The sequence below is a fragment of the Acanthochromis polyacanthus genome, chromosome 21 (assembly GCF_021347895.1).
Source record: "Acanthochromis polyacanthus isolate Apoly-LR-REF ecotype Palm Island chromosome 21, KAUST_Apoly_ChrSc, whole genome shotgun sequence".
Taxonomy (NCBI): Eukaryota; Metazoa; Chordata; class Actinopteri; family Pomacentridae; genus Acanthochromis; species Acanthochromis polyacanthus.
Window position 1 is genome coordinate 11,143,734 of NC_067133.1, and position 22,015 is coordinate 11,165,748.

General features: G+C 40.2%; 1 protein-coding gene across 2 annotated transcripts in view; it reads right to left on the bottom strand.

The window, feature by feature from the left end:
* asic2 (acid-sensing (proton-gated) ion channel 2) overlaps positions 1 to 22,015 on the bottom strand; it is a 530,460-nt gene that overhangs the window by 145,578 nt on the left and 362,867 nt on the right. Inside the window, exon 1 of one of the 2 annotated variants that reach the window (XM_022196190.2) lies at positions 19,152 to 21,404. The exons of the other annotated variant lie outside the window; for it this stretch is intronic. Coding sequence (XP_022051882.1) covers positions 19,152 to 19,844 — 693 coding nt within the window. The 5' untranslated portion in view covers positions 19,845 to 21,404. Of the gene's footprint in view, positions 1 to 19,151; positions 21,405 to 22,015 lie in introns of those variants that run through there. 2 annotated transcript variants of the gene reach the window in all.

Below are 22,015 nucleotides of genomic sequence, written 5' to 3' on the forward strand. Positions count from 1 at the left end.
GTAGTGTGTGTGTTGCTCCATGTCGGTGTGTGTTGAGCGAGAGAGATCTGGGAATGACGGCTAGTTCTGCAGCTAAGTTATAGGCTTTTTGTAGTTATTTTGGCCTTGACTACGGCCCACAGCAGCCTGTGTGAAGGTTTGATAAATGACCAGAGAATAAGATAAAGTCTCATTCATCACAGAGGGCTACTACAATAATAATAATTAAAAAAAAACATGTTAAAGGCCAAAAAAAGTAATCATCAGCGTTAATAAATTAATGTGCCCAGCTCCAGTAATTAGTTAAAACAGACTGTGTTTGCTCATAATTTTAACTCATCACTTCAAGTTGAAGATTTTTTTACATAAATACATATTTTCCCATTACTTTTTTTTGGCACTGTAAATTCTATCCTTTAGTTTGGAAAATTTACAGCTTTATAAACTTGATTTTTGCTTGATGTCTACTTTCATATATGCTGTTTTTGTTTACTGACAGTGTAGTTGCTTGTAAAAATATTGTATTTGTGTGTGTTTGGGTGCACAAATTCCTTCCACAAATACTGACTGAAATATTTGTTCATGACCTGCAAAAATCCTTTACAAAGGCCACTATCATAAAAACAAGCTTGGATTTGTTGGCCACAAACAGCCAAAGCCTAAGGAAATAAACAACTCCAATCTGAATGTACATGTAGAGATAAAAAAAAAAAAAAAGAATAACATTTCCACATTTTTGTTCCTCTTTGCTTCTGCTCGACTGCGTTTATTCTCATTTTTATTTAGTCTGTTGCTTAATTCCACACATTGTTTCATCTCAGTTCTTGCCAATAGCAGTATTAATATCCACAGACTGACTAAGCCAGCATAATACCACACACAAGCACAATAATATAAATATATACGTAGCCTCTTGCAAAGTTGGACAAGCAGCACGAGGCGGTTTTCTCAGTAATTAAAGCCTGTTTTCCAATTTTTGGGAGAAATCTCCTGAATATTTAATCTGCCACCCACAGCAGATACAAACAATGGAAATGATTCACATGTTTATATATTTATATATACACAGCAGAAAATGGGTGAGAAGGTAAAGCTAGATTAAAGTGTGCTGTCAAGTAGACGGGATGAATTGGCGTGAATTGCTCCTCGTGTTTCCATTATTCATAAATGCACTGAAGCAGAGGCACAAACAATGGCGAGATGTTCAGCGTGTTAAATTATTGACGGAACCCTGAGATCTCAGACAGGTTTCTCTCTTTGATACTGTTCAGGGTAAATCTGTGTTCTCCATCTCTTGATGCCCACTCCTTCCTACTTGTTTACCTTTTTATTTTTTCCTCCTTCTGACTTACAAAACCTCTTCCTCTGCTCTCAGCTTCCTCCAGAACAAGACGACGGACTCCCGGGATGCAATATTAAAGGCTTACCCAAATCTCAAGGTGATGAAGCAGAGAGGGGCGATCACTTTGTTCTTCTTAGATTAGACTCGCCTAAATGAATCCAAAATGCACACTTTAAGGCTTCTCCACTTCACAACACATGCTATGTTACGTCTAATTTCTCAAGCAGCTCCAGCTACAAGATCCAAAAGATGAGCTCAGAATCAAATAGTGAACCGCTGACACAAGGAAAAGGTATAAAATATGGATTAAATCAGACATCAATAACATCCAGTTCAATCCAGCTGACTGGCCAACAGGTCAGGAAAGGTCATGGGAAAGCAAGAAAAGAAATCAGATATGTGGACATGTAGACAAGGATGGATGCTGGCTAAAGTTGTTTCAGCAGAAACAGGGTTTCATCAAAGATGCACAACCTTAAAACAGACTGTCGGGAGAGTAGAATTGTATCCTGTTGATTCCACCTTCAAAAAGCAAATTCTTGTGAGACTCAAGTGAGAACAAACATGCGCTCGCCGTTCTAAGTCTGTTTACATTTGCCTCTGCTGCAGACCTTCGCCCCCGACCCTGGTTGAAACACGTTTGCAAGTTTCAGACACACCTCATCCTGCAACTCGTCTGGGGATTAAGTGCTTGCTGAAAGGCACGCGGGCAGAACAAAATTGAAAAGGGAGACTGGGTTATAGCCGAAATCTAGCTTTTCTTTTCTTATTTGGAATCGGAATAGGAAACTAGCGGTGCGTAAAGGAACTGCGATGTGTCTGACAGATAACACCAGAGACCATAAAAATTCAACCGGCAGCTCTGTTTCCAGGATGAAATAGTCTAGCAAGTGTTGCATTCAAGAAATCCGATAAAAACTAAAAAAAAGAAAAAAAGAAAAAAAGAGAGAATAAGATGAAATGGCTGCTTCATTCTCTGACACTGGCACCATTGTGATCCATGAGTCTTTGATCAAATCAGACTCCAGTAATGCGCATTAGGGAGCTCTAGCGTGATAAGGAGGATGCAGCTAGGTGAGATTGAAACAGAAGCTGAATATACGCTCTCCTTATTTTTTTTCTTTGTTTGGCCCAGAGTTTGAGAACTTTTGCCTCCTGAGCTGCAGTCTGACCTGAACAGCTGATTCCAAACTGCACACAATCCCACCTCATATTTGTGATCTATATTTGGAAGCAGCACTAGAAATGGTCAGAATCATGCACGCCGAGATGGTCAGATGTCACGTGAATGCTAATAGCCGCAGAGGATGTCAGAACCCTGACGAGTTCATATTCCGAGTGTTAAAACACAGAGTGTGTGGGATGTAATGAATTGGAAATATGTTCTTGGCCTTCTTCCAATGTGTTAGAAAATGGAATATAACTTTTCCCTGTGCCAAATGGATTCCTGTATATGTGCCGCCCTGTACTTTGGTAAATAAGTTTTTATAGGAGACAGAGGATTCAGTGCTATTAAGTGAAAAAGTGTGAAGTTTAGTCTGCTCCTGTGAGAGAGATATTATGAGCTGCAGAAGCTAAGATGCAGCATTTTCTTCACACTAACAGCATCATGTCTGTTGGTGTGCGAGTGTTTATGGCTATATGGGCCAATTGCTGCCCTGTCAAATGATAAGAGACACCTACAGCATGAGGAGAGCCTTACAGAGCTGCTATCACATGCTGAGAAGCTCATATTAGTGTCAGCGCTGCACCTGCTGGTGACTGATCCACCAAACAAGCCCCGAGGACGCTGCCAGCTCTGTCCTCCATCCATGTGCTTTCCTACAAGGTTGTTTATACGAATCGTGCCGAGACTATCACACCAAGCTATTAATGGTCATCCAACTAATTAGTTTAACCCGCTTAGCCACAAAACCTGCCAATGGTGGTGAAAGGCTTATTTCATTAGGAAAAGAAAATCAGCAAAATTATACCATTTATTAGTGCTAGAAACAGATTTTCAAATTTATGGCAGTTCTTGAACTTATGTGTGACGTACAGTTTCATCAGGAAAAACAACCAAATTTAAGCTCAAAGTTGAGATTAAAAAAAATTAACAATATCACTATTTTCTAGATGTGTAGTTAAAAAAAACATCAGAATTAAAACATGTACATTGGATTCTATATAAAACTCTGACTTTAGATTGACTCAGCTATGACGAACAGTCACGTGACAAAAATTCTGATTATTGTCAAGTGAACTGCAGGCAGTGTTGAGGAAAAGAGGCATATTTTAACAAATAAAATAAATGCAATATGGCTCCAAAATGCTATACAGAGGAGCAAGTTTTCAGAACATACATTCAGAATGGTGAAATGTCTTTCTGGCATTCATGAGCAGAGTTATGTAAAAAACTGCCAAGGTTGTAGAGGCTGTGAAAAAGTAAATGGACAAATATCTCAAGATTTTAGAGGCCGTTTTTTTTTTTTTTAAATTACGAGTACTGCCAACACTGAAGGGCACTTGGGAAAATTCTCTGTTCTGTTTACTCCCAAAAAGCTTAAAGATGTAACTTTCATTCTTCTTCTTTTTTTTTTTCTGGTTGCTGGTATTCTGTGAAAGTGCACAAAATACCTTTTTGAGTGATCTCATCTATTCATCTGTGGCAAGGCATTCCATTGAAAACCTGACCAAATTGGAGCTTAAAGTCGGTATGTTTTATCAAAACCTCTAAAAAAAAAAACCCAATTTGCAGCAACCTGTAAATGTAAAAATTTTTAATTCTGCACTCTGTGGCACAACAATATAAGCAACCTACTGGCCACTTTAAAAATGTGTACCTTCTTCAAAAAAAAAAAAAAAAAGCAGCAAAATGACATCATACGTAAGAGTTTCAGAAAGTCCTTGAACTCGTGCTGTTTCATCAGTAAAAATAACTAAATATTAGCTTTAAATTGTGAGATTTTATTAGGATAACTTTATTCTGCATGTCTCCAAAAATTTGAGATACAACCATTTGCACCAGAGCCTGTTTAAAAAAAAAGCAAATATATGGAAAGCATTGATAAAGTAAAACTAAAAGTAGTAAAATATATATATAGTATGTAAGGTCATTTTTTCCCTACTGTAATACCTATGGACACTTGAAAAAATGTTGTCCATTCCCATTCCAGGTTCTTTCAATTGTTTTGAATTAAATAAAGCAATTCAACTTTTTTTTAAAATTTTTTTAAATGATTTATCACATTATAATTCTTCATACTCCTCAAAAGACATTTCTGAGTTTTCTTTATTTCTAGTCATGGTTGTGCTGTTTCCATAGAGATGTAGGATTTTATATTGACAGTGAAAAATGAGTCAACAGTGCGTAACAATGTGACAGGAGCATAAAATGGGGCTCAGAGAGTTAACAAAAGCCCAGAGTCATAAATTGACTGAGTCTGATTAGCATACACACTAAATAAAAATGTGTATAACACTGTCCACTCTAGATCATATAAAAGAAATACTGGTACTGTGGCTCATATAAACAATCACTACACAAACAGTTCTTTGATTCAACATAAAACTGTGAGTGACTTGCTGCATTAAAAACATCTCCACCAAACTGGTAATTTGTTTATTCCTTTTTCTAATGCAAAAATCAGAGTGTCAAATTAATTCAGTCGCTTAATTTGATGTCATATCATATCAAAGCTATTGTAATTACAGTTTCTGACACAGAGAGCGTTCATATTACCTTACAAGCTATAATATGGTGTTATATCGTCAATGCACACTACTTTAATCCTCACAAGGCTAACTTTGTCAACACACACCTGAGCATCTGACGACGAGTTCTCCTATGTGGTAATTACAAGGGCTGATAATTACGAGGTTACCTGTCCTGTAAGTGACAAAATCATCTAGTTACACAGAGGTAATTAAGTATTTGAATTACATTTTACAGTGTAGGTGGTGGGGAAAAAAGCTCACGCTGAGAAATACATTATCTGTATTGAGATTAGACAAGTGGTGCAATGTAATGCAATGTGGGACAACAGCCCTGTAATAATAATATCTCACCTTTGCAAAGCTTACAATGTTTAGTTTTGTTGACTATGTCAGAGAGTTGTTGATGCAACTCTAGGGTAATCTTGAATGTCGTATTTTTCTCGGATTGTACTCTCCTAAAGCCTCATAGTGTCCACCTACATTTACACACTCGCAGGTAGGTGTTTGTTGCCCAGAGGTGTGCCCAAACACCACATATAGATTTGAACTTTGGGCGTAGTAGTATTTATATCTTTAGTGAACACCTATCGCGTTTGTGAGGATAAAACAGTCGATGGTGAGACAAACAAGCAAGAAAAACACTGATCGCTGCCCCTGCCATCACTTATGTCTCGCATAAATACTCGACACCAGACAAATGGTTTTCCTTTACAATATTACAGAGTCTGCTGAAACTTGTCCTCTCATCAGGTTTGCTGGGGATTTGATACAAGTTCTGCTAACGGTATTCATGGAAGAAGACTTTATTTTACAAGTATAATCTTAATATTACTGGAAAATGGATTGTTTGCAGCAACCAGATTCTGTTAAAGACTCAAGGTTTGATACAACTACAGTGATGTAAAAAAGTTTTCAGACACCCCATACATTTGTGAAATACTGCATTCAGAATCACTCTTAGGTGCATTCTTCAAGTGCAATTTCCTTTAGTGTAATCACAGTCATAATATTAACCAAATTTAAAAAAAAAGTAATTCAAAAATTAAAATTGATTGGTTCCATGAAAATAAGAAATTTTGAGCATTGGGTGATTTTGGTAGAATTTAGTTTCTTCAATTTTAAGGCTGTCCGAAAACTTTTTTCCACCACTGCATATCATTGTTTAACATAAAAATGCAAAATGACACCATTTATCAAAGCCAGAAATTGCAAAAACAGAAAGAAGCATCATAACTTCAACTTTCTGAAGAGGTCCTTGAACTAATCACCAACAGAAATAACGGAATCCAAGCTTCAATTTGAGATACTACATCAAGATCTCCCTTTTCATAGCCACATACAAATAATGTGCACTAGACTCTGCAAAAAAAATAAAAAATCCACACTCGAGAAGCCATTAGTGACTTTCAGGCTGAGCTGCAGGTAGCATCTACCAACCCGGTCTCACGGGGATTCGTGAAACTGTCACGTAAGTTTTAGTTTCGGTTTCGTGCGCACCAACACGATTTCGTCATGTTTTTCGTGCCGCTCACCACGAAATGTTTTTCGCTGTGGTAATCACATCTGAAAGTGGTTTATACCGGCGGATTCATGACGATCTAAGCTGTCCATCGGCGTATACTGCTTGTGTGATCGCGTTTGCGGCCGCCGGCCGCCGGACATTCTTGAAATTCCTATGCAAATTGGTAAGTGTACCACCGACTTATGGTTAGGTTATGGTTAGGGTTATGGTTAGGGTTATGTTTAGGGACGATGTCATGCAAAATATAGCGTTGGATTCGCCACGGTTTTACATTAAAAATATAATATACACATTCTTTTGAAATACGTTCTGAGTGGCACGAAAAGTCCGCCGTTTAAAATACATTGGTGCGCATTTCGTGGTGAGCGGCACGAAAAACATGACGAAATCGTGTTGGTGCACACGAAACCGAAACTAAAACTTACGTGACAGTTTCACGAATCCCCGTGAGATCGGGCTGTATCTACACAAGACAGACACTAGACAAGTACACGTGTGTTTGTCAGGATTAAAGTCAATGGTGAGACAAACAAGAAAACAACACATTTCTAAAACCCTGCCATCACTGCCCTTGTCATCACTTATGTCTCGCATAAATACTCGACAACAGACAAATGGTTTTTCTTCACAATATTACAAAGAGTCTGCTGTAAGTTGTCCGTTTATCATCTGTGCTTGAGATTGGATACAGCTTTTGCTAATGGTATTCATGGAAGAGAACAACATCCATTAGCTTTCCATTTCAAACACTAACCTTTTACAAGTCCTGTGGCTTATGCATCGGCGCGTCCTGATGAATGCTAACCATGTATAATCTTTCCATCTGCATTCAGGGCCTGCATTACACCGGGAGATTAAGGGGACTGTTCATCGTGGCCTACAGCTTGCTGTCAAACAGCAATAGATGCTCGGTGTATCCGGTGGCTGTGGCATATCAATGACCAGTCATAATAGGACACAGCACTGTTATGGTTTTTAATACGGAAACTGAGTGTTGGAGCTCAGAAAACCACTCCAGCCATCTGTTCTGAAGAGGGAAATTGGATTGGGGGGTTGTGAGGTGCTGGTTTGCGCGGAGCCACCTGCGATAATGAGATTGCTTTGGTTGGAGCTGCAGCTTCCACCTGACTCCCAATGTTGTTTATTTTGAGCCAAATCAAGAGCTTACGGTGTTGCTTTACCGAATCCCACTGAAAGGTCAGTGACAAACGACAGGAGAAGAGTAGCGCATTATTGCCTGGATGTGTTTAAAACTCAATCGACAGCCCCCACAGTGATTGACCGGGCTTTGAAGGCAGCTTCACGGGGCCCTCCGCAAATAAGCCTCTGTCAGTTTCTTAATTGTGTTTATAGGCTCAGTGTGCAAAGTAAAACAAGGGAGAGTCAACAGGTGGTGCAGAGCTTGCTTTTCCCTCAGCGCTGACCCTAAAACTACAAATAATTAGAGCAACAGAATGAAAATAGAAGCTGAAAATAAACCCACCGACTAACTGAGCAAACCTCGCCTTTTCAGCTCTCAAATATATTCCATAAACATGCCCTATAGCTGGAGACAAGGGCATGTTTAATCAATTAACCTTTTGGAGAGATGAATTTTCAAAGATACCAGGCGTTTTCCTCAAAAGGTCACAAAAGACTCAGAGAAATCTGACAGAGAAGAGCAGTTAAAACAAACATCCAAGTCCATTAGTGTGACTTTCTAACCCACAGTACCAACAGGGAACTCAGGGAGGAAAATGGAAATAGCAAATTCAGCTGAAGTAAAACAATTGCTTGAAGAATTACAGGACATTTGATTACTGTAAATTCATGACTGGAGCAATGAGTTTCTTATTTACTTTTCTAGCAAGCGGCCAAAGTTTACTTCTTCAAGCCCAGTTGGATTCTATTAAAGAAATAAATAGAGAACAGATTAATAAAATTAAATTTACAGGCAGGCAACAGAAACAACACAACTGGGACACCTTATCACCTTTTAAACTGAAAAACTTGTTAGTCAAATCAACTCATGTAATTACACATCTGGCAACAGACCAACATTACCATTCATTTTAACAAGTACGGTTAAGTGAATTATCTCTAAAGCTGGTAGGCTTCAGCTGTTTTCAGGATTTTAAAACATTTCAGGTTGGTAAAAGTGAAACAAAACGGTAAAGTTGCATGCTGTAAATCAAAACAGTCATCAAAAAAAGATGCTGAAATAATCTTACTTTAAAATCCCGGAATGCAGGAGATTCATGTTGGTTATATTTATAAGTTGTTAATATTCCAACAGTGGTACATCCAGTATGGTTACAACTTGGCAGGTGTATTTGTGGGGACCCAGTAAAGTGCAGTGTGAAATTTGAAGTCACTTGAAAGCGTGACTCTCAAGAAAAGTAACGTTGCATGGCAGTGGGTGACCATTGTAGAATGTGGGTGACAATTACAAAAGTGTGTCTCAAAAATGGCAGCATGGATTGCCTTGAAAAACAAGCTGCAACCTCAAAAACCTCCATCACGATCTTTTAGAATGTGGGAGTATTATAACCAGAGACCCAACAATGTGGTGCCAGAAGGCTGTGCTAAGACTGCAGCTACAGACAGCATCATCCTGTTGACTTTTTGTCTACGGTTAAGCTTAAAGTTTACAACTGCAGGAACTTGTGGGCAGTTTAAGGCGGTCCAAGTCTTTGTGCAGGTTCCATTCGCATCAACAATGAAAAATCCACCACTGAGGTGTCTGGAGAGCTTGATTAACATGCAATAACTATAATTTAATGTTGTTTTGCTGCATTTGGAGGTAATTCCGTAGTCGAATCTGTTGGATTTGACACGAGAATAAAAGCAGAAAGTCTGAAATGGTCGTAGAAATCTTCACACCAACTTCCTCAAAGATGTAGCACTGGCAAACCTCCTAATATGTTGTACATCTTGTTCTAGAGGTTTCATCATTACACCATTTGCCATCTCATGTTATTTGGCCTTTTGCTATTGTCTCTTCCCACGTATGGGGGAGAAAATGACTCCATCCAACATTACAGTGTAAATCATTTCAGTTATTTTCCTTTCACCACTCTAGAGTTGCACAGCATCAACACTGTGATGTGAGCTTTTGTCACATCACAGAAACATCACAGATTCCATTACAACTGTTTGTATTGCTTAATGCAAAGGAAATATTCCACAGATTTAGTTTTGTTTTAGATACACTAAGCTTTTTTATTACTTTGTTTCAAGATGAAAAGTTTGTTAACATACAAGGTTCACATGTGCACAGCAAAATGCACAAAGAATAGGAAAGCAACACTCAAAACGCAGATTTGTTTGCAAAAACCAACACAACAGCAGTAACTTGAAGATAATTCGGCTACAGATTGTAATGATAATTAAAATCAAGTACTCTGGCACATGATGCAATGGTACTGCTTTGTTTGAATCTCCATTACATTGGAATTTGACTGCTCTATGTGACAAGTGCAAAACCACATCTGAATTTCATCCAAACCAAAAATAAACAGGAAAGCCTTTTGGATGTCTTTGCCAGTGTTACACCACATGAGAAAAGGTTCCAAACACCAGAGAGAATCACTGATGCGATAACTTTTCACCTCGCAAAACACATGACACCAATTAACACGATTACTGGAGAGGATTTCACAAATGCGATCCAGTCGCTTGAGAAGCACGATGTGAAACTATCTCGTGCCTGCATTATTTTTTCCTTTCTGTTGCCGAGATGTATGAACAAGGGAAGGCACAAGCTGAGCTGTCACAAGCAGAACATTGTACAGTTACAACGGTCTTGTGTTCCAGCCACACAAAGTAGCCCTACGTGAGTCGGACTGTCCGCTTTATTAACGGGGACTAACAAGTGAAAAGTCGCTGTTTGAAAACAGCATTTTTTCCAAGATGATCATACAAGTGAGAACATCACGGTGAGGATGAAAGAACCTGCTTGAGGCCTCGATGAAAGACGTCAAGTCTGAAAAACAACAAAGTGGTGAACATGAAGTAGCTGCTGCCCTGAACAAGTGGTCCAGACTGCACCTACAGTTGTTGAGTTGCACTCAAGCTGTAAGCTGTTTTCAAATCGCATTTCAGAAAAACAAAACATCATGCAGGGCTGTCCCACAGTGATGCTGAAATACATTTTACAGTGTTTGTCTTAACTACATATCACTGCAGTGATGAATCCATGTCATGAACGTTTTTAGTTTTAGGTCCTTCGGTAAAAATAGTGATTCTCCACTTCAGGGAAAACATTTATCTGATATATTTAATAATGTACATGTCCAGTTGAAATAAAAATCCACTATTCTTCTGATCAAGCATCTCAAGTAGGATTTATCATTCGGACTGACATCATAACAGCAGTGGCGTAGAAATTAGATGATGGTAATTATACGATTGAAAAAATGTTGAGAAATGAATAGGACAAGTACTACATTAACTGTCTGAACTCCAAAACCAATCAGAGAGGTTGAAAGGCATGTTATCTTTCAAGGAATGGTAAAATGACACCATTCATCAAAACCAGAAACTGCTAAAACAGAAAGAATCATCAGATTTTCAACTTTATGACAATTCTTGAACTAACCATGTCATGGACGTGCCGTTCCATCAAGAACAACAATCAAATCTAAGCTTACAGTCTTGATATTCAATCAGAAATGTTTTATTCTACATGTCTCATTTTAAAAAGAGCCAAAAATAGACCATTTGCACCATGTTCTGTAAAAAAATATAGAATATTCCACGCTCCTGGGGGCAACCGTGAATGATTTAACAGTCACGTGACAAAAACTTTGGGTGAACTCAGAACTGCAGGCAGGGTTCGTGCAGAGCAGACGTGAGATGGAAGTATGGAAGCAAATTAAAAATACAAGGACTAAAATATGGTCGGGAGAGCCACCATTTTGTCTAGTATTAGTGACACCTGTGGCCATTTTGAAAAAAAGGATTGCACATGTTGATTTTGGAAATTTGTTTTTATTGTTGTAAAATAAATAAATGACAACGGTCAACTTTTTTTTGTTTGTTTTATGATCTATGACAGTATAACCGTCACATTCCACAAAAGACATTTCTGACTTATCTCTACTAGTCATGGTTGTGCCGTTTCCTTAGAGGTGCAGGACTTTATGTTGCAGTGAAAATGAGCCCAAAGTGAACCAAAAATAAATAAATAAAACAACTCCCAGAAACCTCTTGGGGTTCAGAGGGTTAATACAATAAAAAAAAAAAAACCCTGACAATAATTGAAACAGTTGTTATATCACTTGATTTAAAAGCCTAGAGTTTGTTAGATCCACAGTCACGTAGAGAGAGTCTTTCTCCAGTGCCATTCATAGTTACCTCAGCTAATTTTCGTCCAAATGTTCACGTTTTGACAACCCAACACACTCAGTGTCGAGTGGACTGGTTGAGTGGTTCATCACAGAGGAAGTACTCGAGTCGCACTAGTTCACACAGCTGAGATAAATCGCAGCCTGGTGATCACTTTTTCTTGGGTCATCGCTTGGAGCAAACCGCCTCACACACACGTAGCTGCTCGAACCAGTGCTGATAGAAAAACTAATACACCTGCATTAATAACACTACATTTTACCCACAGCACCACATAATTCACAATTCAAACCCACGTACGCGCAAACCTCCTGAAGCCAAACACCTTCAGAGTGCAGTGCAGCTCAGCAGTTATGAGATTTCTCTGGAGATACAGTTGATGCATTACACTGGCCAGGGAAAGAGGCTCACCTTTTTTTCCTTCTTTTTTTTCCCCATTCGCTACCTCAGAACATGATTAGGTGCTACTCTCCAACTCCAAACACTGCTTAATTTGTCTTTGCAGGTGCAGATATCTACTCCTCTTTGGAGATGAGTATCTGCTGCACACAGAGGGAGCTTTGATAAGGTATCACTTGCTCTTACTGAGGAAGGTGAGGACGCTCCGGCACCTTCCTCCAACCCTGTCATACGCTTCTGTTAGGATTAGCTGCTGGCTGCTCAGAGTACATCAGTATTGGAGATGTAGGCGCAAAATAGACCACCATAAACTACAGTACGAAGCTAACAGATTTATTGATCAGGCAACCTTCTACTAGTTTGCTGAGATACAGTAGGTTCAGCAGATGTGATCCTGCTGCCGCAAAGAGGCTGATCAGATTGCTGGACCCATCTGTATTCCCCACCAGTTTTTTTCTCCACACCACCTCTCACTTCCAACCTCTACCTTTTCCCCCCTCCAAACCTCTCGCTTCTTGGCAGTTCAAAGCATCCTCTGTGCTCCTAAGCCTGTAATATCCAAGCCCTAAAGACTGGATTTCTCACTTGATCTCCAAAACAATCATTGAAATGTGCACAAACACACAAGACAGCAGCTTTCACGTACACATTTACTCGCAGGTCTGTGTTCCTGTGTGTTCCCTGTGTCCTCTTTAATGTTTTCATTGCATCCTTTTCGGTCCTGAGAGTGACAGTGCTCTAAATGCAGTGATAATGAATTGGCCTCGGGGAGTCTTTGCTGACTTGCAGCAGCAGGCTAATGAGATTAGCAAACCACCGAGGCCCCGTTAACGGCATGAGGCCCCCCTTTAAGGTAAAACAAGATGAGAAAGAAAGCAGGACTGGGGGCAAACAACGGGTCTCTGATGTGCAGAGTAAAGCTGACAGCATCTAATAATACTGTCCGTGAAATGGTCAAAACATCCAGAATGTACGACTTATATTCTCATAAATACGGTCTCAGTCAATTTGGGATCAAATACATCTGGATTTATTTGCAGTTTTCTTGTTTTTGTAGTGGAGCCGCTGCAGCAACTGTGTCCTTCATGGTGTCACCTCTTCGGATTTACTGATATTTCAGAGAGATTGCACTGATTGGTTGTTTAACCCCCTGAATCCCAAGCAGTTTCTAAATGTGTTTTTTCACATTTTTACTCACCGTGGGTATCATTTTTGTTAACATCGATCAGCTCAACCAGGCTTGAATAACATCAAGACACGAAGAAAAAGAAACTAAAGTATATGCTCTTTGTGAACACTGAAAAAACAAACTTTGTAGATGCTGAGAATTTTTAACCCTCCAAGGTAGTTTTTGAGGGTTTTTTTGGTCCTGTCACACTTTTACTCACTGTGGGCTAGTTTTTTCCTGCAATATAAAGTCCTGCACCTCTATGGAAACAGAACAAACATGGCTAGATGATTCTACACGTCTTTTGTGCAGTATAGTACAATTATAATGACATAAATCATAAAAAGTAATGAACAAAAGTTTAATTTGTTTAAAATAAAAATAATAAAAAAAAAACAGGAATCAAAATGTACAACATGTGGCCATAAGTGTAACCGATACTGGAAGAAAAATGTTGATTCTCTTGGGTTTATATTTGTCTCCTATATGCTCTGTGTAAATACAGTTCAAGGCAAAAATAACTTCTCTCTGTCCTGCAGTTGAGCCAAGTTCAGCTGAAAACCCAGATTTTTTTCTTCACATAACTACAGGTCACTCTTGAGTTGTTGTTTTTTTTTTTTAAGTCTTAGTTTATTTATTAATTCTTTTAACAGATTTTGGTCACTGCAAAGAGCTGAGTTTGGGCATTTTTTTTAAATATAGGGCATGTAGAACAAAGTGACTTTGATGCAATATCATGGTTCTTTTTCCCGACAGAGCTGCACATCAATCATGATCACTTCAAGGCTGATTCTTTGTTTTTATAGTTTCCGTGGTGCCACTTTGGCAGGCTTTAGAGATAACATGCCTTTCAACATGTCTGCCAGTGAACCTTGGGGTTCAGAGGGTTAAGTCTGCCCAGTAGTTGCTCTGAGGATGATTTTCCATTCGCAGCTTGATCCATTCTTACATCGTGTTCAGACATATTAAATGCGAGTAAATCATTCAGCCTGAGCGAACCGCTGCAGCACCAGACTCCACATGAAAACCGCTCATATGCTCAACTTAGTCGCAAGCCTCATGTTGGTAATGAATCATCGCTTCCACCCGACTGAATGCTTTGCCTTGACAGGAAGTGACCTGCCAATATTGAGGTAACAAAGCAGTGACACCAACAAATCAACAGAACCTTTCCAAAGCTGCACTGAAGCTGCCATCTATATTTAAACAAATAGGAATATGTCTCTCCACATACAAAAAACAGTGTTTTTTTTTTTTTTTAACAGATACCGGCTTAGAGGCATGATTCGAATAAAAGAGGAGTGCAGAAAGTCAGGGCTGCCAACCACAGGTGATAAAAATTATGAAAAATTATCCCGTTTGATCAAATCGTGTGCACAAACCAATAAACAACCAACCATTACTTTAAAAAGGTTATTTTATATACAACATTTCAGTTGCTTAGTTGTTATTTTATGCTTGCTGGAGTGTTGTCAGCATTGTAATCATGCTGCCGCCAAACAGCAATCATGAATTTCTTTCCAACACTGGAGAGTCTACTGCATAATTTGATTGACATTCAGGAGGTTAAACTCATTAAAAAACTTTTATTTGACTAGACAGTGCCAGAAAAAATGCAGTTCCTCCGTGCTCACTTTGGCCAAATGGAAAACGATTATGTGTTTAGTGCAATTCAACACCATGGAAAGAACAGAGAAAAATACTATAAAGGACATTGGGGAAAAAAGTAAGGCCAATGACCTTCAACCATTGTGGGTCACTGAGACTTTTCTTGTGAGCTGCAATAGATAATCAATTAGTTGTCAGATATTGCATTAATCGAAAGCTGTTTTTAAAATCAAAGCATGTATTTTTAAGAAAACAAAAGCCCTAAATGTGTTTATATTCTGGTTTCTTTCCTTCTCTGTGACAGTTACCTTTATTGGTTATCTTTATGGAAACACAAATCACCATTTTTTTTTTACGACTTTCTGACATTTTAAAGACTAAACTTGATTAATTGCAACGATAATCAACAGATTAATTACCAATGAAAATATCATTGGTTGCAGCCCTAAATCAGGGTCTACATACCATAATATGCAGCCCCTGCCAGTCTGGCATTGCTGAATACAGTGTAGACAGAGAACACTGGACTCTAACCCACAATGTCCACAGCAATCAATACGCTGAGACAATCCACTATCATTTCACCCAGCATGTTTGTGTCCACCTACATGAGTCCAGTCTTATGCCTTGTATTTTTCTCTGCAGAGTTGTGTTTATGTACTGGGTCAATCTTTGCCAAAACACCTTGCATCTCCAGAGCATAAAATTCACTTGTGAATACATTTAAATGCCTGTATTTAGTAAAAAAAAAATACTTATTGCTGTTGCTGATTTCATGCAATGCTGGCTTTAACACAAATACAACAAAACTGCAGCAAGAGACAGGCCGATAGAGAGAACAAAGCCACAAAACATCTAAACAAATTGAAAATGTACGTTCAATATGCTATAAAATACGACACCACAACAAATCTGCTCGCTGGAGAAGACGCTCAACACCTGAGTGAGCTGAAGCAGAGCCAGAATTCAATGCAGCCGGATCTTGTGGTAATATGGCGTACGAATGAGGACGTATCGGTGTTATATGCTCGGTGGTTAATATGATTACAGGTTGCTTGCGCAGCTATTCAATAACAGAGTGTCCGTCATGTCACGCTGACAGCAAGACAACTAAAGACAAGGTAATGTGCGAGGATACAAAAAACCTGTCTGAACCAGGGTAAGTTTGCAGACCTGCTTTACATACTTATTTCAAGTTATATTTGGAGCTGCCTGGACAGCCATTATGGAATAATGCAAGCTCAAATCAAACACACAAAATGAAAAGATGTGGGAGCTGAATGCATTATCAAGATGAAAACAAAAGCACACCAGAAAAAAAAGTATGTTGGAAATCAGCTTAGCCATATCAGACCACGGCATCTTTCTCCTCATGTGTCCTTAAAATGCCACTTTTAGAGTAATTCATAACAGAGTTTGCACAGTCATGACCAAAACACCTTGGAACCACTGTGCATGAACTCAGTGTCAGACTAAGCATACTCTCAGCATGATTTCTAAAGCCGTCATAAAACTTATCCAGTTGACTTTTTCCACATTTCTAAGATCACCTTAGAAAATTTGTGACATTCTCAGTTAGTCCTGTACAGACAAACTGCACAAATAAAAAAGATGGATGTAGTTTCTTGGTGAAAAAAATGAAAATGCGTCTTAAACCTACATTTTTTTTAACAGGCAGCAGGGGGCGACTATTGGTTGCAAAAACTGTCAGATTACATAGAAGTCAATGAGAAAATGAATCTATTTCTAATGTGATTTGTTAACTCAGAAAACATTTTCTCTGAGTTTATGGCCCCAACTGCTAGTTTCAACACTTTTTGAACACAGCATGATGTGTAAATTATGATTCCAATTAGTGCAAAATAGATAATAAAAACGTGCATGTTGTAAGGCTACCTTGGTCATTGACAGGTCGCTAACATATGCTGCACAGTGCTCTTGGACTTTTCAGTCAGATCGCTTGTTGCTTGCTATGTGTAGTTTTCAAAAACCAACAAGGTGACTGCCAAATTCCAAACCCCACAAACCAGCAGGTGATGTCACGGTCGCTACATCCATGTTTAACATACAGTCTATGCTTACAAAATACTGTCATACTGTTATTTTATATTATTGTGTATTATAAAAAATATTCTGGATTGCTAGAATTAGTAGAAAAACACATTTTATCACACTTTGTGTCCCCATCTCGATCCTGCTTGAAAAAATAATTTCTCCTCAGATCTGCCCAAATCTAAAAGGTGACCTACTTTAATTGCAAAACAGTGAATTTTGCTATAAAAAAAAAAAAAAAAACATTCTGAACTCATGACCAAATGACTCAACTTAGCATTGCATTCCAGTTGAAAAGAAAGGATCAAAACTGAAGCCGAACCAGAGATATTCCCTGAATTTCAAATCACAAACATAGCACAGTTACAAAGTACACAGCATTGCATTCCGTGCACACATTATTTGGACATACTTCTTTGTTGTGCACTATAATATCGTGCAGACTGTTTTGCTCTTAAATCCGTTGCTTTCTGCAGTGTGAAATCACCTGTTTGTGTGCTTCTTGTGGTTCAAGCATGTTACTCTATACCACAATGTGTGTGACACATCTTCTGCTGTGCAAAGGACTGTGGGTCAGAAAAGCATGCTGGCTTGCATATTGTGAAACGAAACCAGGCAAATGAAGACATTCTCATATTTTTTTCATGTTGCATTTGTCGTAGTATGAATTGGGACATTCAAAATATTACACTGCAATGTGATATGTGTAAGCACAAAAATTGTCATTTTCTTTACCCATCTGCACTCCATTTTCTTGTCAAAACATGTAGCCTGCATTACATACGATGCCACTTCCCCATCAACAGTTTAGCCAAAGATCCAGTACAAAAGCAATAGGCTGCAGATGGTTGATAAGATCACTTCTTTGCAACTTCATATCCCTCCTATTGTTTGAAGTTTCCAATTTCAGTCCTAAAATGAAGGGAAATAACTTCAGGCAATTTATCAGATCTGACACAGCCTCTTCTAAAAAAAAAAAAAAAGAAGAGGAATTTCTGCCAATAAACCACAAAAACAGCTTTTCCAACATATTCTGCAGTACTCTCCAAAAGCCAGTAAACAGTTTCAGTTTAAGTGCTGCATAGCTGGCTAATTATAGTCTACTTTAGATTCAATATATGCATGCATTGTTTTATCTTAATCTGTATGCTATTGTTGGTTAGTAATTTGAATCAACTGCAGAAAAAACTGAATACGCCACTAAGAATCGAGGCAACAGCAAATGGTTACTTGTGAAAAATGCCTGTAAATACGACTGGAAACACCATTTATTTGGTTATTTCTGGTGAACATTTTAACAGCTACAACTTTAAAGTGTGCAAAGAGACGTCAACAAACTCCACAGCAGCAACATGCACACAACAAACGGCAACCATCACCTGCAGCCTTTGCACACAGATATCAATACAGCGTATCTTCTTCTGTCAGCCTCTGAGTTTCAAAGATGAGTTTGGGCGTCCACATTACAGGAGATGTCTGCCACGGTTCAAACATGCTAAAGGAAGAGTGCACACACAAATCCCCAAACTCACAAACATCCACACAGCAAAAAGAAAGAAGACAGATATGAAAGAGATCAGACACAGAGGCAGTAATCTCCTCTGAGGGGCTGCACGGTGCTGTGGGAGAATCTTTCTGAAATCTAGAGGTTGTAGCTGTCAGCCATGTATATGACCATGACTACATTTTTCTAAGCTGCAAATGTTTTATGCCTTCACCCAAGAGCTCTGGTGGTGATTTAAAAATTGCCCCGTGCAGATTTGCTTACATTTAACAGTCAGCTACAAGAGGAAGCTACAACAGCTTGTATACTGTTTTAACAATTACTTTTACAGCCTTGTAACTTAAGGCTAACTATAGCACAGGAGAATGTTCTCCTCTGAGATAATGTAATGAAGTAATATGCTGCTTCAGCATGATGCAAATGTTGTTGTAACTTTAATACACTGCAGTTGATGGCTGAGATAACTGACAGTAAAGACAATGTAAAAGGATGGAGGTACAGGAGGACACACTGGACTGTTTAATGCTGACACAAAATGCAGCAGAGGACTTACGGAGGAGAAGTTGTGAGCTCCACAGGGCTCCCCTCTGTATTTGCATGAGAGCAGCATGTCATCCAGCTGGTGGCTCAGTCTGTCCATAAACTCCAGGTTGGTTCCCTCAAAGTTTCTCGGTGGCAGGAAGAGCCTGAAGTCGGAGAGCTTCCTGAACCAGGCCCGGCGGTCCTCCTGAAGCAAGTCCAAAACCATGGGCCTCACTGTCCGGTTAGCCAGCAGCAGGCCCAGCCAGTGGCCGGCGAAATACAGGTCGCTCTTGGTGAGTTTGTAGAGGCGGATGGGGTTGTTGTTGCAGATAGTGACTGCGGGAAAGGCAAGTTCTTTGGCCCACTCAGCGTGAACCCTTGTGTACGTGGGGAAGGAAAGCCAGTGCAGGAGGCGGTTGGAGGACCAGGATAAAAGCAACCCCAGGGAGGTGCAGAGGGCCAGCAGCCAGAAGGCCCTGCGGCCCACCGAGCCGCCGGGGACACAAACATGCCGCAGGCCATGAAGGCGTGTCCTTGACAGCAGAGTGGAAGTGACCTGAGCCAGAGTTGGCTTTGTGCGACGCCGCTGATGGCCCTTTCTGATCATGGCCGGGGATCCCCTCCGGAGATAGCGGCCCTCCAGGGCCATAGTTGCCCACAGCACTCCTACAGTCGCGGGAAAGGCATCATTTCCCAGCCAGGCCTCAGGGGCTGGGGCCCACATGTAGCTCCAGGATAAATCCACTACTGTAATCCACACATGGATATGTGTTTGGCCCTTACCAACTCTATGGACCTGTGCAGTCTTAGCTGCAGCAACTCTAAAAAAGAAAAGTAGCGTCAGGGAAAGCTGTGCGTTTTGAAGTCTCCTGCTGGAGCTCAGATGAACTCAGCAGCACCGGCTACTTGTTGGTCATCTCCCCCTGATTCTCTCAATCTGCAGGCGCTCCAATCATTTATCTCAGCAGGGGAAGGGAAGACGAGGGGGCAAAAAAAAAAAAAATTCAAAATCAGCTCGACAAATGTGCTCCAAGCAAGGTGTCTTCTACATGAGTGACTCCAGCATCCACGGCAGTTAGTGTGACAGTGAACAAGAGAGGATGAGACAGAGAGCGAAGGCAAGGGTGGCAGAGGGAGGGAGGAGAGAGAGGGAGGATAGAATACAAAACACCAAGGGCTCAGCAGAGAGGACCAAAAAAAATACAAAAAACAAATGAAAGAAGGGAAGGCAATTAAGATAATGAGACGGCAGAGCAGAGGAGGGAACCGGTCGGTGCTACAGTCTGTCGGACGAGAGCTCGCCTCGCTCCAGTGTTGTGGTTTCTCTTCTCCTGAGTTTCGGCAGCTTGCAGAGACGTTCGTAGGCAAGAGGTGGCAATCAAGTCACTGCGAGCTCTGATTGAAAAAGTCTCCCGTCTCCTCGTCTGTTTCCACTTCTCACTTTTTTTCCCCCCTCGTCACTGATCTGCTGCTGGTCTCACTCGGCTCTAAGCGGTGTGATCAGGTGCTGCTGGTATCCACGGGGCAGCTCCATCTCTCTTCCTCGGCGCAGCCACAGTTGGAAACATACTACAACACGCGTTCACATGGACAAGGAGCCACTCATGCACGCACGTCGACTCTCAGCGCTTTCCCGCAGGAGGGGGGACCAGACCAGAGATAATCTGTTCTGTCACACTCTGATTTCAACATCTCTCCCCTCCTTCATCTCCTTGTTATTCCCTCTTTCTGCCGAGTTTCTCCTCTCTCTCCGAAACAGCATTTCTAATTTCAGCATTCCTCTCATGTCTCCTCTCTGCTAAAAATACTCTCCCCAAATCAAATCCATCAACTTGCCCTGACGCTCCTCCTCCTCTCTGGTGTCAGTCAAGCCCTCATAAGCTCGACCTCTTGTCCGTTTCCTCCTCCTCCTCTTCTTCTTTTCCACTTTCCTCTCCTCCCGTCAGGAAAGGCTTCTCTTTGCGCTCTCCTCCCTCTGTGTCCTTGTCAGCTCCATCCACTTTCTCTCTGAATGACTTCTCTCCCCTCTGTGATCGCTGTTTTTCCCCCTCGCCCTCCGTCTCTCTCTCTCTCTCTCTCGAGGTGTTTTTTCTCTCTCTCTTTTTTTAGCTCCTGCTTTTTCCTTTTTTCTTTCCTTTTTATACAGCTCCTCTCGTCTCCCTGCGCCACAGCTCTGTCCACGCCACCGGTGAGTCCGTCACTGATGAGAGCTCCCGTCTCTCGGCGCCAACTCGCTCGCCGTTCTTCGCCCCCCTCCGTTCGTCTGCTGCTGCTGCTGCTGAGCCACAGAGAAGCTGCTGTGTTCCTGCAGCGCAACAACAGTGGCAGCCAGTGGAAGCCTCCGAGCAGGAGTCCAAACTGTTATCTTTGGCTTCTCTCTGTCACCGTAGTGGACACTGGAGATTTCTTTGCAAACTGTTTGTGAATAGGGAGGGCAGTTGGGATCATGAATTAAAGATGTTAGAGAAAATATTGGTATTTATAGTAGTTGCTTTTTTCCAAATGTGAGTCTTTTCCTTTTGCTGATCAGTTAAACCCCATTAAAATAAATTTCCATATGCCAGTAACCTTTATTGCTTGTTAAATTTTAACCTGCTGCTATTTTTAGACATCCACTACATAATTTTAGTTGTCAGTGTTTTTCCTATTTTACATCTTGAACCGGTGAGGAATGTTTCTTTCGTTTTACTGTGTGTGCAAACGACATTGGAGGATTCTTGAAAATTGACTCATTTCAGCCTCAGAAACTCCTAAATGCCAATTGTAAGCATTCTTAGCCAACCCTGTCTCGACAAAATTAAGACAAGATGAAACTATTTCATTTTCGTGTCAGATTTTGCTCAGAAAACACAAAATGACACAACATTATAAAATACGGTGCCGTAAAAGTAGAAA